The 19,468-nt window shown below is 42.8% G+C and overlaps 1 protein-coding gene across 9 annotated transcripts; it reads left to right on the top strand.

Moving 5' to 3' along the window:
- Positions 1-2,021: 2,021 nt before the first annotated feature.
- ZDHHC13 (zinc finger DHHC-type palmitoyltransferase 13) lies at positions 2,022-19,130 on the top strand. 9 transcript variants are annotated; one of them, XM_064715823.1, is made up of 18 exons: positions 2,022-2,096; positions 3,248-3,443; positions 4,215-4,348; positions 4,725-4,847; positions 5,274-5,351; positions 5,795-5,939; positions 7,225-7,289; positions 7,831-7,993; positions 8,839-8,964; positions 9,264-9,397; positions 10,188-10,290; positions 12,664-12,792; positions 13,808-13,870; positions 14,233-14,326; positions 15,694-15,777; positions 16,600-16,757; positions 17,930-18,027; positions 18,538-19,130. In XM_064715823.1, exons 4-18 carry the CDS (start codon positions 4,732-4,734, stop codon positions 18,671-18,673), a joined length of 1,692 nt encoding a protein of 563 aa, XP_064571893.1. In that variant the 5' UTR covers positions 2,022-2,096; positions 3,248-3,443; positions 4,215-4,348; positions 4,725-4,731; the 3' UTR covers positions 18,674-19,130. The 9 variants fall into 9 exon arrangements, 8 of the variants coding, with proteins under 8 accessions (XP_064571893.1, XP_064571898.1, XP_064571894.1 ...); XM_064715824.1 differs by lacking the exon at positions 2,022-2,096 and adding an exon at positions 2,112-2,235; XM_064715825.1 differs by lacking the exon at positions 2,022-2,096 and adding an exon at positions 2,337-2,521.
- The last annotated feature ends 338 nt before the right edge of the window (positions 19,131-19,468 follow it).

The following is a 19,468-nucleotide window of genomic DNA, read 5'->3' as shown; positions in this document are numbered from 1 at the left end:
GCTGCGCCAGGGGGCACGGGGGCATCCCAGGCGGGGCGCAGTGCAGCAGCCCCAGGGCAGCATCAGGCCTGCCGCAGGCACTGATTTTCTCCTGCTCGCAGCCCGACGGCACCCGCGTGCCCATGGAGATCATGCTGATGGAGAAGGTGGGCTCCAGCTGCTACAACATTATCCAGCTCATCAACTGGTTCGAGCTGCCTGACAGCTTTGTGCTAGTGCTGGAGCGTCCGGAGGCATGGCAGGATCTCCTGCAGTTCCTGCTGGAGCAGGGGTTCCTGTGCGAGGAGATGACGCGCTGGCTTTTCGTTCAGGTGCTGGAGGCCGAGCGGCACTGCACCACCTACGGCGTCCTACACCGGGACATCAAGCCGGAGAACGTCCTCGTGGACCCGGAGAGCGGCGACCTGAAGCTCATCGACTTCGGTTGCGGCATCTTCCTCCAGGAGCGGGCCTACACGCGGTTTGCCGGTGAGCCCAGGGCCCGGGCCCCGCTCCCGATGCCAGGCACTGCGGGGCCCCGCTCCCTCCTGGGCTGCGGGCTGCGGCCTTCAGCCGGCTGCCCTCTGGCCTGGGGCAGACGCCGTGCCCCGGGACCCGGCTGCCGGCCCTGTCCGCAGAGGGTGGCGGCCAAAGCCAGCTTCGGGCCTCCCGGCTCGGCAGGCCCACAAGGGCCTGGGCCGCTCCGCTGGCCTCCTTTGCCTGGCAGAATGGTTCCTTGGCTTTGGCCAGCTGGCTGGAGGACGCGGGGTGGCCTCAGGGGGGAAGCTGTGGCCGTGGGTGCAGCCCCTGCTTCAGCCAGGAGCCTGGCGCTGGGCTCTGGAAGGCAGCAGCCCGCGCCTGGACAGCGCTGCCCGTCTCCCCTAGGAACGCACGCCTACAGCCCGCCCGAGTGGGTCTGCCTTGGCTGCTACGACGGCCATGAGGTCACCGTCTGGTCCCTGGGCGTGCTGCTGTACGTCATGGTCTGCGGCAGCCTCCCCTTTGAGGACGACCATGCCATCGCGCTGGGGCAGCCTTTCTTCTGGCAGCAGGTCTCTCCAGGCTGGTGTCCGGCCCCGAGCAGGCGGCTTTGGCAGCCGGCGGCGCGCAGCCTGGCGCGGCCCTCACGCGGCTCCGGGCACCGTCCATCTGCCCCCAGGGCCGGCCGCAGGAGGTGGCCGTGCCCACGGGGTCAGCGCGGCCCCGCGGCCGAAGGAGGCGGCCGTGTCCCGCCGAGCCGCGCTCTGCCCGCGGGGCACGGTCGCTCGGGAGGCCGGCGCAGCCCCGAGCTCACGCAGCGCGGCCGGGGCCCCGCGGGCGCCGGGGGCAGCCGGGCAGGAGCCTTGTGCCAGTGACCGGCGCTGTCTGCCTTCTCTCCGCAGAGCGCCAGCACCTGATCCGCTGGTGCTTGGCCAAGCACCCCGCTTACAGGCCGCACCTGGAGGAGATCTAGTGCCACCCCTGAGTGCGGGGCAGGCGTTTTTGACGCCTTGCTGGAGGCTCTGAAGCACCCACTTACAGAATCCCACGCAGGACTGAGGGCCCGAGAAATAAAACAACAACAAACCCATTGCGGCGAGTCAAGTCTGGTCCTTGTCAGCAACTTCAGCTAAAGAAACCTCTTGGGAAAAGGGGAGATCTGAGGGCTCCCTTCAGCCTTTGTCAAACTTTCCATGCCTTTCCCCCAGGATGCTCCTTTTGTGTCTTCAAGCACAGGCTGTAGTGCGGGTAGGAGGGGCTTGACAGCCAGGAAATGCAACAGTGAAACAACAGCTGCCCTTTGATAGTGACAGGGGCTTCTTGAAAGTGACAAGGGCTTCTCCTGAAGTGACACAAGGGTCCCTGTGTATAGTAGGAATCCTAGTAAAATATCTGTATTTTATTTGAATATCTGTATACAGGCCTTGCCCTGATAAGCCCTGGTTGTTTTTGATGGGCTGCAGCTGCGATGTCCTTAATTGGGCTGCAGCTGTAGCTAATGGAGATAACTGGGATAAAAGGGGCTGGGCTTGGCCAGGCAGGGAGAACCTGGAAGGAGCTGTGACTAGGAAGCACCAACAAGCAGGAGAAGATGGCAGAGCTGTGAAGAACTGCCCCCAAGAAGTATCGTGAAGAAGGTACCAGACTTTAGAAATATGATTGTGACAGTATGGGACTCTAGAAATATGAAATATAACAGCAAGATAACAACAAGCTGTGTGCATTCCAAGGGCTTGTGTGGGTCAGGAACAGAAACTTTGCTCTCTTACCAAAGCTGTGAGTAGAACCAGAAGAGACAAAATTTCATTTCAGGTTGAGCCCTGAACTCTTTCTTCCCCTGTAATGGGAGCCAGGTCTTGGCCTTTTACCAACGGGTTTTGCAACAAGCATCCTAAGTCATGTGCGTGGAGTGCACAAGGGAGATGTTGAGATTCCACAGTCACTCCTGTGGTGCTGGGATTATTGTACCCCCCAAAATAGCTTCCTCTGCTTTAAAAACAATTGATGGTGATGGAAAATGCAGTAACCAGTCACAGGAAAGCACCCAGGTTCCTACCCGATGGTTAGTTGCCATCTAATAAACCTATGCTACCTTTTGCCTACTGCTCTGACCTACCAAAACAGGGCTTTGGAAATAATTGTTGCGGGTTTTTTTTCATTAATGTGCCTGCTCTTGCAGTTTTCTTCCCTTTTATGAAGGCTGCTGAGGCTCTTGTGCCCTGAATGGCTCTCCCAGTCTCTCCCTGAAGACCTGACCTGAGCTGTGATCCTTCCAGCTGGGACCCCACTGTGGCAGGATGGCGAAAGCTCTGTGGTTCAGCCCTGGTCTGGAGGCTGAGCTGGGAGTGATAATTATCCCTTTTCCGATGACCTGTGAGAGGTGACTGTCAGTTGTCCAAGGGTCATGACACATTTCCTCCAGGAGCAGGGGGTCCCCGTGTCCCCACAGCCCCATGATGTTTGAGAGCTGGATGTCTCTGGTCATCCCATGCTGGGGTTTCTTCTGAGACAAAAAGAGATGGCATCACTCCAAGGGCTGCCAGGGTGCCACCTCACCTGGCAAGCTGGGTGAGGTGTGGGTGTTTGACACGCTTGGGTATTTTCCCAGTTTATCCCCATTTCTTCGAGGGGGGGATGTGACCGCTTGCCTTAAAGTGGCGGCTCTTCTCTCACCCTGGCGGTCATTATGAGGGGATAATGGGGCTCAGCTGGGGGTGGAAATGGTCCCAAATGGCCTTGAACTCCTCTGGGAACCGGGCCAACAAGGAGGTGACGTTACTCCTTTCAGGGAATTGTGGAGAGTCCCAAGGTCCCCGCTGAGCCTCCCTTTCTCCAGACTGAGCTCCCCGTTCCTCAGCCTCACTTCATCAGACGTCTCCAGAACCTTCACCGAGAGATAGGCACAAGCCCCGAAAAACTCGCCAGCAGACAATTCGCCTTGTCCGCCACCCGGGGGGGATCCTGAGCGAAAACAGAGTTCTTCGGTACGGTTGCCTTGGTAAAAGTGAAGGAACCATTTCAGGCACACGGGAACCGCCAATCCGCTCGCCCAAGCGGCTCCGCAGCCGCAGGGACAGCCTCAGGGAAGGCTTCCTGGGGCCCCCCCGCGCTCCCCCGGCCCCGCCTCGGAGCCGCCCCGCCCGGGCCGTGTTTGCCCGGCCCCGCCCCGCAGCCGTGCCCAGGAAGCGGGAGCAGGAAGCTGCGGGGCCGCGGGCATGGCGGGGGGCGGCCCGGCGGTGAGCGGGGGATCCCCAGGCAGCGCCGGGGCTGGGAGCCGAGGGTGCGGGGCGCGGCCGGGGCGGCCGCCGTGCCGCCGGGGTCTGGCGGGGGCTCCCGGGCAATAGCCGTCCGTGTCGTGCTCTGCGTGTGCCTTGTCTGTTCCCTCGTTGGGTTTCTGGCTGCACGGATGGCACTATGGCTGCCAAGTGCGTTTCAAACCCTCCCCAGGGCCGTAGGTTGTGGTTTCTGGAGTGTAGCGCTGTTGTGGGGGAGGCTGCTGTGTCGGGAACCAGCTCTGCAGGGTGCTGAACGCCTCTGTCATTTGTCCTAATGCACCTTAACCCCATCCTTGCTGTCCTCCGCAAATGAAAGGATTGGTCTCTTGCCCGGAGGCTTTAACCGTGCTTTGAATTAACATCTTCGTTTGTATTAACAGAACCTACCACGCCCAGTGAGTGCTTCTGGTAAAGGGGGAGCTGTGTGTGGTGTGCAGCCGATAAGTAACAGTGGTTAATAATTGTTTTGTTAACAATCAGTGTCAAAGCCATTGCCATGGGCCTCATCGACCTCATGTGCACAGGAGCCACAGCGTCCATGAAGATAAAGGTCTTCCAGGCCCATATCCCATTGCTGAAGACCCCAGCACCTGTGATATTGTCAAGGCTACGCAGTAAGTACATGTTCTGAGTGTGCAGAGTGTTGGAACAGATGGAAGTGTCCTCAAATGTGAGCCAGGCTGGATATTTTTACAAAGGAAATGTTTTCAGTTTCGTTTTCTCCCTGTAGTGGAAGAAGAACAGTAACTTACTGTTGCTGCTGTAAATAAAAACATTTCAAGCAGCTTTAAGTAGAAAATTCTACTCGTCAAGGCATAGCCCCACTCTTTTTACAAGGCTTCCATTGAATGCAATGTGGAATTTGCTCCAGTAGGATCTGCTGGGTGATGCTTACTGAGATATATTTTTTCTTTAGGGTGCAAATGTCTCCAGCCTGGAGAATACTAAAAAAAATATAAGTAAATTTATTTTTTTTATTTCTCATTTAAGGTATGGAATGCTAGAACGATGCAAAGAACTGGTAGAAGCAGGATATGATGTTCGACAGCCAGACAAAGAAAATGTGACTCTTCTTCACTGGGCAGCCATAAACAACAGACAGGAGCTGGTAAAGTAAGCTGAGAGTCCCTGTGGCAGTAACACAGTGTATTCTGCCACTGGTACCTATAATCACTTTGAAAAGAGAAGGGTAGAACTCAAATTTTAATGTACTTACCTTAGTGAAGATATCACTGAAATGTAAAGGTAGCCTGTTTGTTTATATGTGAAATCATCTAGTACATGAAATCATTGGATTTTCCTGGGTTTGTTTCTGTAACAAAGGTGAAAGCTGATTTTAGAAGTACCTTGCTAATGACTATTTTTTCTTCAACATTTTCTTGAAACAGCATTACTTACTTGGTAAACCACTTTTGTCCATTTGCTTCTCCAGTGAATTTTTAATTATGAGTCATTTACTCCTTTAGTTATGTCATCTTTAGTGTAAGACTTTTCTATTTTATTGTCTGTTCCTGACCTTATTGTGCTGTTATTACACAGATATTACCTTTCCAAAGGTGCAGTAGTGGATCAGCTTGGTGGAGATCTGAATTCTACACCCCTGCACTGGGCCACCAGGTAGTGCTGCTTGCAACCCCTAACTGCAAATCTGTCGGTATTTAAAGCTGTGGTAGCACTTTCTGAGATTCAGAGAGCAAAGCACTGCTTGTCTGGAGAAAATATAACCTGAAATAATTATTCTGGGGAAACTTCTCTGAGTGTGAAGTTTCCTGCTGGAAGATGAGTGCTTTCTTCTGGACTGTCAGTCTTTTGCCAGAATCAGAGGCTTGGATGACTGATCATAGGAGAAGTTACTGTAGAATACCCACTGTAGTCTAAATTAATGCTTCGCCCTAGGCTTGTTTGTTAGGCTGTATGTATTTAATATGATTTCCTAAATAAAGCCATGAGAAGCTGAAATATTTTGTGAGATGCCTGTGAAAATTATAAAGGCAATGCTTTCCTTAAAATATCCATGTTTGAAATCGTCTCTATAGTTTCACTTACACTTATTGTTGCAGACAAGGACACCTTCCGATGGTAGTGTTATTGTTGAAGTGTGGAGCGGATCCCAGTCTCATTGACGGGGAAGGATTCAGTAGCATTCATTTAGCAGTGCTGTTCCAACACATGCCCATCATAGCCTACCTCATAGCAAAAGGCCAGGTATGTTGCTGATGCCCCAAATATGCTGTTCTGCTTATGAGTACCTGCCTGTGTATAGGAGGCATTCCAGAACTAACTGGGTTTTTTTTTTCCCTAGATGAGAAACAGTCATTTTTACACCTATTTTTATGTGCTAGAAGCACAGACAAACTTAAGCATTTTTGTATATAATTTTTGTTAATGCTCTTCCCTATTCCTGTCATTACCCACATCCAGATTCACCTACCTTTCAGCATGTTTAGGAGTGTTGTTAAGGTTGTGTGGATTTGTGGTGCGGTGAATGAAATAACCAATGGCTTTTAAACGTGGGAACAAAAAGCAGTATATGATGTATAGACATTATGCAGTATTTATGAATTGATTACAACTTTGTAACTAAGAATCTATGCAGTTTTCCATAAATTGAAGAATGCAGAAAAAATGATCAGACTAGGTCTGAATTTTCATTGGAAATTTCTGTGTTGTATCCATGGTAGCTGATGTCTCTTAGCTTATAGGTGAAATAAGTGGAATTGATGGCAAGTGTAACAACATGCTAATAAAAATGACAAGAGAGTTCTTATATGACCTAGAGTGATTTTGAGGAACAATCTAGTGTTAGAATTTAAAAGTTTGCTCAGTTTATTTTCTTTCTCGTGAAGTTCTCTTTAGGGAGAGTGACTGACTTCAGGAACGTAGGTGCAGTGGTGTATATCACAGGCTTAATAAAGTTGTTGGCCCACCTCTCTTCTACTGAAAATATCCATGTGAATAATTCTTTTAAGTAAGTCTGTCCTAATATAATGATGGATGGAGGAAGAAAGCAAGGAAACCTTTGTTGTGAAGAAGGAAGAAAATTTAGGCTAGATGTTTACCTATGTCTTGAGATATGTAGTCCTCCTTTGTTTTAATAAATCTGTTTTATGTATTTTCTTTACATCTTTTATGTGCTTCTATTTACACAAGGAACTTGGTTAGCATTGCTTTATAAGGTTCTTCTTATAGTGTATTTCTTTGTAAGGAGGACAAGAAATACAATTGACATGATTCACTTAAAAATATCCTTAGTGGAGTCTCTCCCTTAAAAACTCCCTTAAAATAGGAACTCAGAATATTCTGTAAAGAATGACATGCAAGACTTAGAGAAGGAGGAAAAAGTTTTAAATGAGTGTTGGCTTCTTGGCTGATATGATTTGATTTGCCTTTTTTCTGTTCATTAGTGAAGCTAAGTCAGTTATATAGCCCCAAATTCCACTGTTTCCTGAGATCCCTGGTAATCACTTGCTTGTTATGTTTTTCTTCTTAGAACGTAGACACAACAGACTTCAATGGACAAACGCCTTTAATGTTAACAGCACAAAAAGCCTTTGGGTAAGTAGAGAGTAACTGAAGAAAAGTCTATTGTACTGTAGTCAAGAAGCAGTGAGGTGAATTTTTCCTTGCTTTTTTAACTGACGTTCCTTTCCCTTCCATTTGTACAAAAATATGAGGTGTTTCAGAGATTCAGCGTTGGGAATGCTTATTGGATATAGCAAAGAAAGTGAAAGGAATTTCTTAAATAATTCTAGGCTTATGGCTAAATTGTCTGCAGCCTTATTGTATTTTCTGCAAAATTAAAACAAATGGGTGTGGATGCAGTGAAATACATTTAGAACTAATAAAATGGGGAGATAGAAGCTATGGTGTTGTAGAAGATATAACTGATGTTATGTACCTCATATTTGTTAAAATGGTGAGGTAACATCATCTGGAGAAATGATGATGTTACCTTACTTCCAGGGCAGGTGGGTAATTCTAAACATGGATTTACCATTGATGAGCTGGTTGTGAGAAGGCATTATGTGTTCAAAAGTTTCATTTCCAATCTAGATTATCTTCTGTTTGTTAACTCTGATAATTTATTTTCATCTAGACCAGAACCCATGAAGTTTCTCTTAAAGTTTAACCCCTCTCTCAATGCTGTAGACAATGTTCAAAAGAATACTGCACTGCATTGGGCAATAGCCTCAGGAAATACTAGTGCAGTGGATCTGTTGCTGGAAGCTGGTGCCAGCCTGGACATAAAAAATGTTAAGGTAGGATTTCCTTTGTGATATTTTATCCCATGTAGCATGAATGTATAAATTGAATGTAAAGAAAAATCTCAGTCTTCTCCATGTTGGATGTAAATTGCAGCGGGGTTTGGCTAAGAGCAGGTATTCGTAGTCTTTCCCAAAAGACTTGACTTGAGGTGTGGCTCCAAGTATGAATGCAGAGGTTCTTTGCAACTTTTGTGTAATGAACAGCCACGCCTTGTGTTCACTAAACAGTAATTGTGTCCTTTGACTTGATTCTGCTCCCTCGCCCTTTTTTGTTTCATTTTATTGGGGTGTTTAATTAGTTTGATTTTTCTCAGGACCTTGTTTAATTTCTGTTTCATTTCTTCATTTGGCTGTTTTCTACTTAAAGACATTGTCATGAGGACTTGGGCAGATTTTAAAAAATGCATTTCTTACTGTCTAGTCAGACTTGTAAAGACTTCAAATTAAGTGAATGTCCTCCTGTGAAAGCTGATGTTTGGCAATGCCTGTTTGTACATTCAAAAGATTATCACATTTGAAAGCCTTCAACTTAATATTTGTGGGAACTGATAGCATAAATGTTGAAAGGATAGATTCCCATGACTATATAGATGTTATTGGAAACAGTCCAACAGATAAACAGCTACAAGTATCAGTTTTCAGAGCTATGAAGCTCTGATTTAAGCATGCTAGCGCTCTGAATTTAGCTTACCTTTAACTTAAAAAAATAGTGTGGGGGGAAGTGGGGCTGGGAAGTAACTGCCCAGTTAGTCTTTTTTTAACTATGTTAATTTCTTGCCTTTGTTGAAAGAGTGCTTATGTGTAAAGTAATAAATAAATAACCCTATTTGTTGTTCAAGGGAGAGAGGCCACTTGACGTTGCTTACCAAAGTCAGAATCCCTTCATGATTTACATGCTACAAGAGGAAGAAAAAATGAGAAACAGGAGAAATAACAGGTTGCTGAAAGTAGTAGAGAAATATGAGGTAATTTCCTGAGTAATAACTAATAGAAATAAAACCAGAGCATGCTGTGTTTAGAGTGACATGCAAATTAACGAGAGTAATTTCTGAAATTGGGTGCACAAAATAGAATTCTTTAAAAGCACATTGGAGTGGTTTGCATGAGAGTTTTGTCATACCTCACCCCTGCTTTTGTAGTATTGATGTCATCTTGTCCTATCTTACTGTGAGTCTTTCAGCATTTGTCATTACATGAACTGAATACTTTTAAGTAAGACCTGCTTGAGTACTTTGTCATATTTTAACAATAATAATTTTAACAGCTCTTCCTGATGTTAGCATCTTCCTTGATGTTCATGTGGGCCATTGGATACGTCATGGACCTAAGTTCTGATTCTTGGCTTTTAAAAGGAGGTTTGCTTCTCAGCCTGCTATTTGTGATGTCTCTGTTTGTGAGGTTTGTGGCCTTTCTCTCTGTTTATGTACTTACTTGGCAAAGACACTTTAAAAGGATCTGATGCATAATTCTTTTCAAGGTTTAGTTTCAGTTAACAAAAAAGATAGCGCCTGAGAAATGGCTTTACAATGTGTGGAGAATTTAAATGCATGTACTTTTTAGAATGAATGACCATAATAATCAGATGCATTTTGGTGCACACAATAATAGTTTCTTGTCACTGAAGGATTTGGAAAAAAAACCCAAATGCAGTTGGTTAGCGAATTTTATTGTCAGAGTATTGCTGATGGTCTCTATCTGGTAGACATTGAGATATCTGCTCAGAAATGTCCTTTATCACAACTTTTTCCTGCTGTGTTCTGTCACAAAATGAGTTTTCAGGAGCCATCCCCTCTCCTGCTCCCCAGACCTCCCAGTGTTATCCTGAGCTGTTTCTCACCTTTCCTGCCAAGGTCAGTGGTCACTGATATGGCAATGCTATCTGTGTGCAAATAGGCAGAGGTGGGATTTTCAACCAGTCCTACTGCACTTCTCCAGTATATAATACTGTGCTGGAGCAGAGCACTCTTCAGTTTTATTTTTGCATTGTTAACCCCCTATATGTATGGATAAAGAATGCTTTTGAGTGACAGTCCTTGATTGCTTTGGGCAACTTGAAATAAACCCTGTGCTTGAAGTTTTTGCCGTTACAAACCAGATTATTTATATTCTATGTATTTTCTATATCTATGTATATTCTGTGTTTCAAATATATTTTGAAAAATATTTATTTCTTTTAATATTCTTTCAGGCAACTTGTGGGCCTCAAGAACCTAAGATACCTTCCCACAGCATTTCTGCTAAGTTCAGTTTTTTGGATGTCCATGACCTGGTTTTTCTGGTTCCTGCCTGATATCCTTTATACTCAGGAAATGCAATTCGCTTGGAGTTTCTTGTAAATCTAAACCTGTTGTGCAAACTGTGATGAGAAGTTCCAGATAATTCCATGTGACTGTTCATCTCTGGTAAGATTGGTTTAATCCCATTGGGAAGGGGCCAAGTGACTTTAAATTAAAGACTAAAATTCTGTACCTTCTTTTGTCTATAGATTTGTCTTCCTTACAACCTGACCTATTTCTGGAATATCAGAATGAAGGTGTTATGTAACTAATGGCTTCTGTTAGCATCTACACATCACTCTTTAATCTTCCTCACTGAAACTGTGGTACAGTGATGTATTTTGTCATGTGCTGTAACTGGGTAACGCATCTTAATAATAATGCTGAAAGCATCTCTTCTTTCTGAAATGATAAGCAATTTGACAGTTGGTGGTATTCATGCTCCTGCCTTTAAAAACAGCATCCTCTACCACCACCTCCCTAAAAAAAGAAGAAATTCCTTTGTGTTCCTGCAAAGTAGACTGTCCAGTCTCCTGTCTTTATTCACAGGTTACATTGAATCTTTAGTATACAGTGAATTAATTTCTATCTGACATTTACTTGCTTTGAAGAGGCTTCTCAGTGATGAGTACAAAAGCATTTTAGTAGTTTGTGCTCTCTTTCCAGTGCCCTGTTCTTTGTTAAACAGTGGGCATCTGTTCATTGATTAAGTTGTGTGAAAAAGCCTTTAGGAAGATTCTTAGAACTGCAAATAATTTTGTACTAAAGCAGCTACAATGTATTGCTACACAGTTTTAATTAATTTTTAATTCAGTCTTTCAATTACATTTTCTCTTGTACTGTTCCCAATTAAGAGGTCCTTAATGGAATTATCAGGATTAACTTTGATGGACTGATCAAGTGTATTCCTGCTGGGGATTCACACACGTGCTTGTATAAATGCAAATGGTGTTATTCAGTTGTTGTGAAGGTTTAAGGTTTGTTTTATTGGTGCAACATAAGTGAAAAGGAAAAAACAATTCCACTTGTAGGGATTTGAGTTGGATGCTGCTGAAGATAGTGAGCATAGCAGTGTTCTGGAAGTACTAACCATAGCCTGGTGAGATGGGCCAGTGGATAGGTTTCCATTTCACCGTCCAACCCTTGTTCTCATGAGTGTGTTTTCCTCCTGGAGCTGGTCACAGTGTTTTAAAAGTTTTCAGGATTTTAATTATCTGTATCTGTCTGTCAGACTTCCTTTGGACTGAATGAAAATCCAGCCATTCTAACTAAAGATTTCTCTGAGCTCCAAAAACCAATACTAGTGCAAATAGACCAGTAGTATCCACAAGAAATACACCATCATTTTGACTTCTATAATTGCACCCTGCAACTGCATTGTAACAAACACAGCTGGTGTTTGTGCCAGTATTTCCTAATTTGTCACCTTGATTTTAATAAGAACTGTTTGCAGTGTTGTTAGTTCATAAGAGAAAACGACTTTGGGGTTGCCGTCCTGGATTTTTCAAAATTATTTTCCTTGGAGTCATGAAGTGACTGAGGAGTCACTGGAGATGCCATCCAGACTTGAGCTCTCTGTCTGGTCCTTGGTAGCAGCAGGATGGTTCTTTAGCAGCCTGGGCTCTCAAGGTTGATGCATGACTTTAAGTTGTATTAAACTAGTCTCACTCTATATGCCTTGTTGCTGTGTGGAGACAGTTAATCTTGACGTGTTTTTCTCCCCCAGTCATCTGATACACAGATGGTTTTAGTTCTTAGTGCAAAAGTGGTGTTCCTAATGTCCCATTACCTTCAGAAGTGTTTTGCAGTGTGTGCTTGGGCTTTTTTTGTGTGACAAAAATAGTTTCAGGATGACTTTCAGTTACATTTTTCTGAATGAGTATGTTTAGTTGCTTTTGGCTGAAATGAATGGGACAAGGTAAGACTGAGTAAGAGCCTGAGTTAGGGGTGGTCCAGCAGCCAAACTAATCTCACAGCTGCCAGAAGCTTTATAGCTCTGCGTGTCTGACTGATATTGTGTAAATAAAGTACAAAAGCTCCAGAGGGGAAAAAAGAAATCAAATTTGTTTCATACCTCTGAAATATTCAAAAGCAGAAGTCTGGAGGACTTCTAAGGAGGATGACATGGAGCCATGTTGTGATGCAGGTTTATACAGCTGTAAAAGTAGTCTTCAGCACTCAAACTGGACAGGATATTCCATTTATCTGATAAGATGGCCTTGGAAGGACAGAGAGGATCCCACTGTAAAAGTGAAAGTATTTTTTTTCCTTCTTGTGTCTTGCTTGTATTAACTAATTAGTATTAACCAATTTTAGAATATTTTGCTTGTTTCACAAAGAGTGGTGTTATGAGTTGTAAGAATATCGTCCTTAACCTGACTATCACATGCCACACACACAAATGTAATTCTTAAAATCACTGTTGTGTTCAGCTTGATGGGTCTTCTCTATTATTTCTATAAAACCTGGAGTACTGATCCTGGATATATAAAGACTTCAGAAGAAGAGAGAAAAGAGGTAGGTGGTTTTGTAAAAACAAATGGAAGGGCTGGTGCGGTGCAACATGTATCAGCCACTTCTGGTGGTTGCTTGTCATCATGTGCAGCTTTGGTAAACTGGAAAGCAGTGAAATATTCTTCCTTAAAGAGGTTTTAGCAATGTTGTTTAACAGCACAGATCTTGGAGAGTTTCTCCTTCTACTGCTTGTTTCCTTGTCTGCCTTGTCCTGCTAAAGTTTGCTTGCCTCTGTCTTCTCATTGAAATATGAGCTTTGGCCAAAGATTGTACAGACCCACTGGTGTTATCTGTGATATAAATTCACATAGAACTTCACTTATAAAAAAATGTAAGTTTTGCATGGCTCTGTTGCAGTTGTCTATGGTTAGAAAGAAAGAGTCACAGTGCTTTCCTATATATCATGTGCTAGTAATTATTTAAATTCTATCATGTGCTCTGAGGATGTGTGTAATGTTTTTTGTGGTTGAACGTCGTGCAACTCACATGCTATTTCCTAACTGTTTTATAGCAGCCAAAAGAAGTCATGGGCAGCCAGTCAGTAGAGAATTTAGTGTCTGCTCTCTCCAGCCTATGGGTTGAGGAGAGCATTTTCTTTATGATCTCATGGCTCTCATTGAGGTTGTATTTCTTCCAATTGCCAGGGAGAATAAATTGCAGTTTTAACATATTGCCACAGGACTCATGAATGTTCTGTCCTTGTAAAGGAGCAGGCTTCATCTCCCTGAAGTCTGGCTGACTGTATGAGGGGTGCCATCTCATTTTAAGGAGTATTTAATTCACATCATTTATTAATTTTGACCACACAGAAATGCTTTTCTGAGTCATCTTCTGGTGAAGCTGCATTAGTCTTTACTGGTTTGTTTTTTCTTGTGCACCTCTTTAAATAGTGAGTTCTTACTCCTGTTCATGCTTGGCACTTAAAATACTTACAAACTGCAGAAGTCTTAGTGTAGAAATGTTCATAGCACCTATGGAAAAGTTATCCAAGTGCAAGCACAGAATCTTTCTCTTTCAGAACATTATAGCTCTTGCAGAAACTGGGTGCTTGGACTTCAGAACACTTTGCACATCATGTCTTGTAAGTAGGGCTTTTGTACTTATTTTTTGTGAACTTGCCTTTTACTCAATACTGCCATAAACATCCTTTTTCCTCGCTGCTTGTCATTAAAGTGTTACACAAGTAGTTTGTTATATATTGTTTAGATTTCTTTTATGGTGATAAGAGATGCATTGAAATACTTGGACTCTAATCTTAATTTTTAAAAATCCACTATTTTTTCTTTTTAATTAAGGTGTGTGGTTCTCATCCATGTTCTGTGTTGTGAGGTCTATGACACAGTAATTATGCAAAATGTGGTGGTAACTAAGATGATGCCTTAAATTTTGAGCAAAGTAGATGCTTCTGCTATGAGTGTGTTCTTTCCCTTCATCCTCCTCTAGGTAAGGAAGCCTTTGAGATCTGTGCATTGCCTTGCTTGCCAAGCATGTGTAGCCAGATATGATCAGCATTCTCTGTGGACTGGACAGTGTGTAGGTGAGAGTGTGTTGCTTTATCAAATTTGAAAATGCCCCGTATTTTAAAAGTTGCAGAGATAACATTTATCCCCTTAAAGAGAGAGCACACATGACACAAGACTATCCTGTTGATGCTGAAGAACTCTGATAGGTGGCAGAGTGAAATCAGATGGAAGAGAGAAAAGCAAATAAGATTATTTAGGGGTTGTTAGAGTGGTCACCCTAAGAACACACATTATGCAATCTGCAGCTCTTTCTTTGGAGAGAGAAGGAACAGGAGATATGATTGAGACTTTAAAAAAGGAAAGAAAAAAATTATTAAGATGGTGGCTAAAGTGAATGCAGAATTATTAGCCAAGCATGTCATAGTAGAACTAGGGATTTAGGATTGGTAGAGGAAAAATGTCTCCACATGGCAGGCAGGGAAATTTTGGAGCTTGCTGCTGTAAGGGTTTGCAGACACAGGCAATGTCAGCAGGTTCAGAAAGGGTTTAGACAAACTTTTTTGGACAATCTGTCCAGGAGTAGATACTGAAAGAACCAGACAAGTGTGCACAGTCTGACATTTTAATGCAGTAGCTGTGGGTGAGGAGAATGAGCTGCAGGAAGTGGCTGGACTCGTGTGTCCTCCTGAACTTCCATTGCCCCTGGTCACTGTCGGGGACAGTTCTGAGTGGGGCAGCTGTACCACTGAGATGGCCCTGCAGGGCATTTCCATCTTCTTGTGTTCTTCCCTCTCACCCTCTCTCTTCCCTTCTGCCTTATTTCTGGTGATGCTCAAGATAGGAAGGTGAGAGCTTCACATTTCTAACAATACATTTTTTCACTTTTTTTTGCCAACAGCCTTTTTCCTAGTGTTAAATGCTATTTTTGCGATGTTTGCTATTTATGAGGTGCTGAGGCATCCTTCTGATGTGTTGTCTCAAAGCTTTGAGCAATATCACTGTAATTAAAAATATCTTCATGTAACAGTTGTTCTGACAGAGGTCTAGGGCTTTTTTGTCATGTATGTTTTCAATTCTGAAGCATACAACGTCCAGCAAATTTAATAGCTTAGACTTCTCAGTATATGAGGCAATTTTATTGTGCATGGGAGGGAGTTGTGGTTGCTTAATTAGGGCTCACCAGACTAAAACAGCTGAAGGCATGCTCTGAAGGAGAGACAAATCCTGGTTGACTTTATCACAACTAATTCTATTATATAAATTGGATGGCTTACAGGACAAAGTTGAGAGAGAGATCAGCCTTGCCAAGCTCTCTTGTGGATGGCAGAGGTTAAAATAAGAAATGGTTTTGACTCTTTTTATTCCTGATAACTTTAGTAGAAATGCAAGTACTGCTGAATTTTAAAATGTCCAACTTTATTTTTTTTCCCCTCAATTTCAGGCATTGGGAACCATTATTACTACCTGTTGTTCCTGTTTTTCCTGACAATGACTGGTGTCTGGCTGCTTTATGGAACTCTTCAGTGTATGTATCCATGAGTTTAATTTTATTTAGCTTTCAAATCTGTCTCTGTGTCGTCTTTATTTTTCAGCATTTCCTTTCCAGCAAGTACAACCTGCACGAGCAATACCTTATTTCAGCAGTGATGTTACTGTAGCTCAAGTGAAAATGCATCCTATCTGAGTCTTTGGTCAAATACCTGATTCCATTTGTGTTGAGCAGGAACAAAGATGCTGCTGTAGTGGGGTACCCAATGGAAAATGAAATAGCAGGAAGCATTTTTGTTAGAGAGGAAATTAGTTAGAGAGGAACATGTGGCAGAAGGTCAGGTGACAGGTTCGAATCTGGATCCCCTTTGCTGTAACACAAAATAAGTTTGTAAATACATTGTTGCAAAAGCTGGAGTGATTATTTTTTCTTTTTAATTTGGAAATATCCATACTAAACGCAGGCATTTCTTTTTGGTTTTAAAGTAGTTTAATTTTGAAGAGAAAAAAGTATATTAGTTTGTTAATGAATCTGGACTGTTGCTTTGTAAAATTAAGAGTTTTATTGGAAAGGAGAGGAAAACCCTCATAATTTAGTTGCTGAGGATGAATTGCCATAGCACCAGCCTTTAAAAACAAGGATGTTTTTCTGTGGATCATGAGCACAGAGTGTAAAGATTATGCAGCCAGAATAGCAAGCACTCACACATCTGTGTGGGTGCTTTTTAGGTGGCAATGGGATAGATGAAACATGGTATTTCTAGAGGATGTTGCTATGTAATATTAATTTCATGCAAATAATCTTCCCTCAGCTCTTAAGGGCTTAAAAACACAATTGACTGGCTGTGTGTGTTGTCAGATTGGTCCAAGCACTGTGCAGCAAATTTCCATCAAGATGGAGCGTGGACGTACTTCACCCAGACAGTGTCCTGCTCTCCCTGGGTTTCCTACATCTCCTCAGTCGCTTGTTTCCACACCCTGTGGGCCTCTCTGTGGCTCACTGTTCAGCTTTATCAGGTAATATCTTCCTTCAATTTGTGCTTCTTGTCAAATTAAAGCTCTTCCCTGGATGGTTTGCTCCTATAAAAACTCTGTGCCTGCTCTCCCTGATAAATGTCACAGCAAGGTGCTTCTCTTAAATCTCAAGGTAGAGCTTCAAGTTTCACAGGTTCAGCTTGTGCACTCAGCATTTCTCTGTTGGAAGTAGAATCACAGTCTGCAAATCATTCCGATAACTGAGCTCTGGGTTTACTGCTCAAAATTCCAAGCCTATAAAAAGTTGTATTTAAAGACAAGAAATTTATTTGACTAATAGAACTGGTATTAATGCCCCCAAAACTGCACGAAATCTCAGTAACACAATTATTCCGGAGTTGAAAATTCTGTCAGAGCTCAGCCATGTGTCATTAGACTGTATTAAATCCCACTGCTACTGTAAAAATATATGACCTGGATTTTATCTTGAGGACTGTCAAATTTCTTGTTTGTTTTTATCAGAGAAAAGCTTGGCTATGCAAACAAAATTGAGAAGAGCTGTCTTAAAACATCTGTGAAAGCTTGTTTAGCAGCTCTTAGGAAACAGGTGTCTTTGAAATATGTGCTAAGCACACTGAGCCAAGGGCTTGTTTTACATCTTGTTCAGTAAAAAATCCTGAAAAACAAAAAGCTCCACAATCTTAATGTGTACTGCTAGATTTTTGCAGTGTCCAAAACAGTGGGATATCATGCTGGAAAAAGATAGGGAGGATTAACTACTTAACACAGTTTAACTGCTGTGTTTCATACACAGTGATTTGAGAATGTACTGCTTTGTGGCATTTAGTGTCATTGTGGATCAAGGTGTCTTTTTCTGCCATTTTGTGTGGTAGAATGTAGACAAAAATCTGAGGAGATTGGTGCTTAACTGTGATAGATCTTCCACTTCTGCAGACATCTGTGAAAGGTAGAGTCTTCACAGACATCCCGATTGGGCTTGCCTTCTCTGGAGCTGGATCTGGCCAGGTCCTTTTAGCCCCAGTGACATTTCAAGACATACTTTGCAGTCATCGGTTGCAGCAGTGGTTACTTAATTGTTAGATATATCCAGGCTCTTCCCTCTACTCCCTTCTTAGTAGTATCTTTTGCTCACTAGGATTTTAGTTTGTGATGTTCGTGTTGTAACCATTACTTATGTTTTTTTTTCCAATCAGATTGTGTTCCTGGGGTTGACCTCACATGAAAGAATTAATCTCCTGGTACAGAGAAAATCCTCTAAGCATCCTGTTTCACTCAGGAGGACTCCCTACAAGTGGGTATTAATGAATAGAGTGTTTGAAACATGTTATCTCTTCAGTACTGGTCGGCTTCACTGCCTCATAAATGCAAAACCATTGTTTTTGGGATAAGGGAGTGCTGTCCAAAAACTTGTTCATCAGTCCCTGTGTCTGTTGTGCAGGATCAGAAAGGGAGTAGTTCACACCTTAGTTCTCTTTCTGACTTCTCCTGCAATATTTAGCTCTATTAATAGAGAAATCAGTACCAAGGTTTCCCAGTTTCCTCAGGTATACTAACAGATGGGATCTTACTAACTGTGGGGCATTATTTGAGTCCAGCTTAATCTACTCTTATGTGTTTAAGTAAAACATGTTGTAAAAGTTCAGCAAAGGTATAATGCTTAATTGAGAGCTCTTCTGTTTCTTCTTCCTGAGCTGTCTGCCTTGACAGGTTAAAATCTTGGGTGCTGTCTCATGGTGGTGTTTTTCATGCTTGCAGTCTTCGTTTCTTGGGTTTATGAATGCATGTTCTTTTCTTTTTTCAGCCTTGGATGCTTCCAGAATATTGCAGACTTTTTTCAGTGCAGTTGCTTTGGTATGTTCAAACCCAACTTAATTGACTGGACCAAGCAATATAAACTTTTTCATCCGGCAAAAGAGAAAAATGTTCATTCTGTGTAAAACTTTGCTTAATTTCTAAAACGACTGAGCTGAAAGCTGAATAAAACAAGATATTTTGTTAATTTCTACACATTCTTCTGAAGCTGCTTGTTTAATTTTTATTATTGTTTCAGATATTGAACTTACATAAGATACAGCAGATTTGTAGATGGAACAGTCACTGTGTGTCTGTGTATATATAGTTGGAGCTGAAACTATTTAAAATTTTATGTGGTGGATGACACAAACATATATATTTTTAAAGGTAAGTTTTCAGGGCATAATTTCAAAATTATGTTGGTAACATTTGCTTTACTTTTCCGGTAACAAAAGACAATTAAATTTGAAAATTAAGGTGAGAGTTCATGTTTAAAAACTTAATATTACAATTATATTGTAATTTTATTGCTTATGCTGTGAAAATCTCTATTATGTCTTTGTATTTGAAGAGTTTACATGTAATAAAACAGGGCTTTCATACTTGTGAGTGTATTTTTGCAGATTGGAATAGAGTCAAGGGATATGTGGCCAATGATGTATTTCAGAGTGGGTGGGCACAAAACCATAAGAAGGAGCCTGACTCTTTGCCTTATGTTTTTCACATATATATGCCCTGTTAGGGTATGAAAATGGGTGAGTTTATGATGGAAGAGAGCCATGCACATACAAAGAGGAGTTGTTCCCCACTGCATCTGTAATAGCTGATGTCAGCCACATTCCCAAGGAAAGGAGGGGCCAGCTGTACAGTGTGATATGAATGTAAGTCAAAGTAGGTAACAATGAAAACCAGCAGGAAAAGGGTTCAAGATCAGGAAA

The sequence above is a fragment of the Zonotrichia leucophrys genome, chromosome 5 (genome assembly GCF_028769735.1).
Source record: "Zonotrichia leucophrys gambelii isolate GWCS_2022_RI chromosome 5, RI_Zleu_2.0, whole genome shotgun sequence".
Lineage (NCBI taxonomy): Eukaryota > Metazoa > Chordata > Aves > Passeriformes > Passerellidae > Zonotrichia > Zonotrichia leucophrys.
This window is presented reverse-complemented; position numbering and strand designations above follow the sequence as displayed.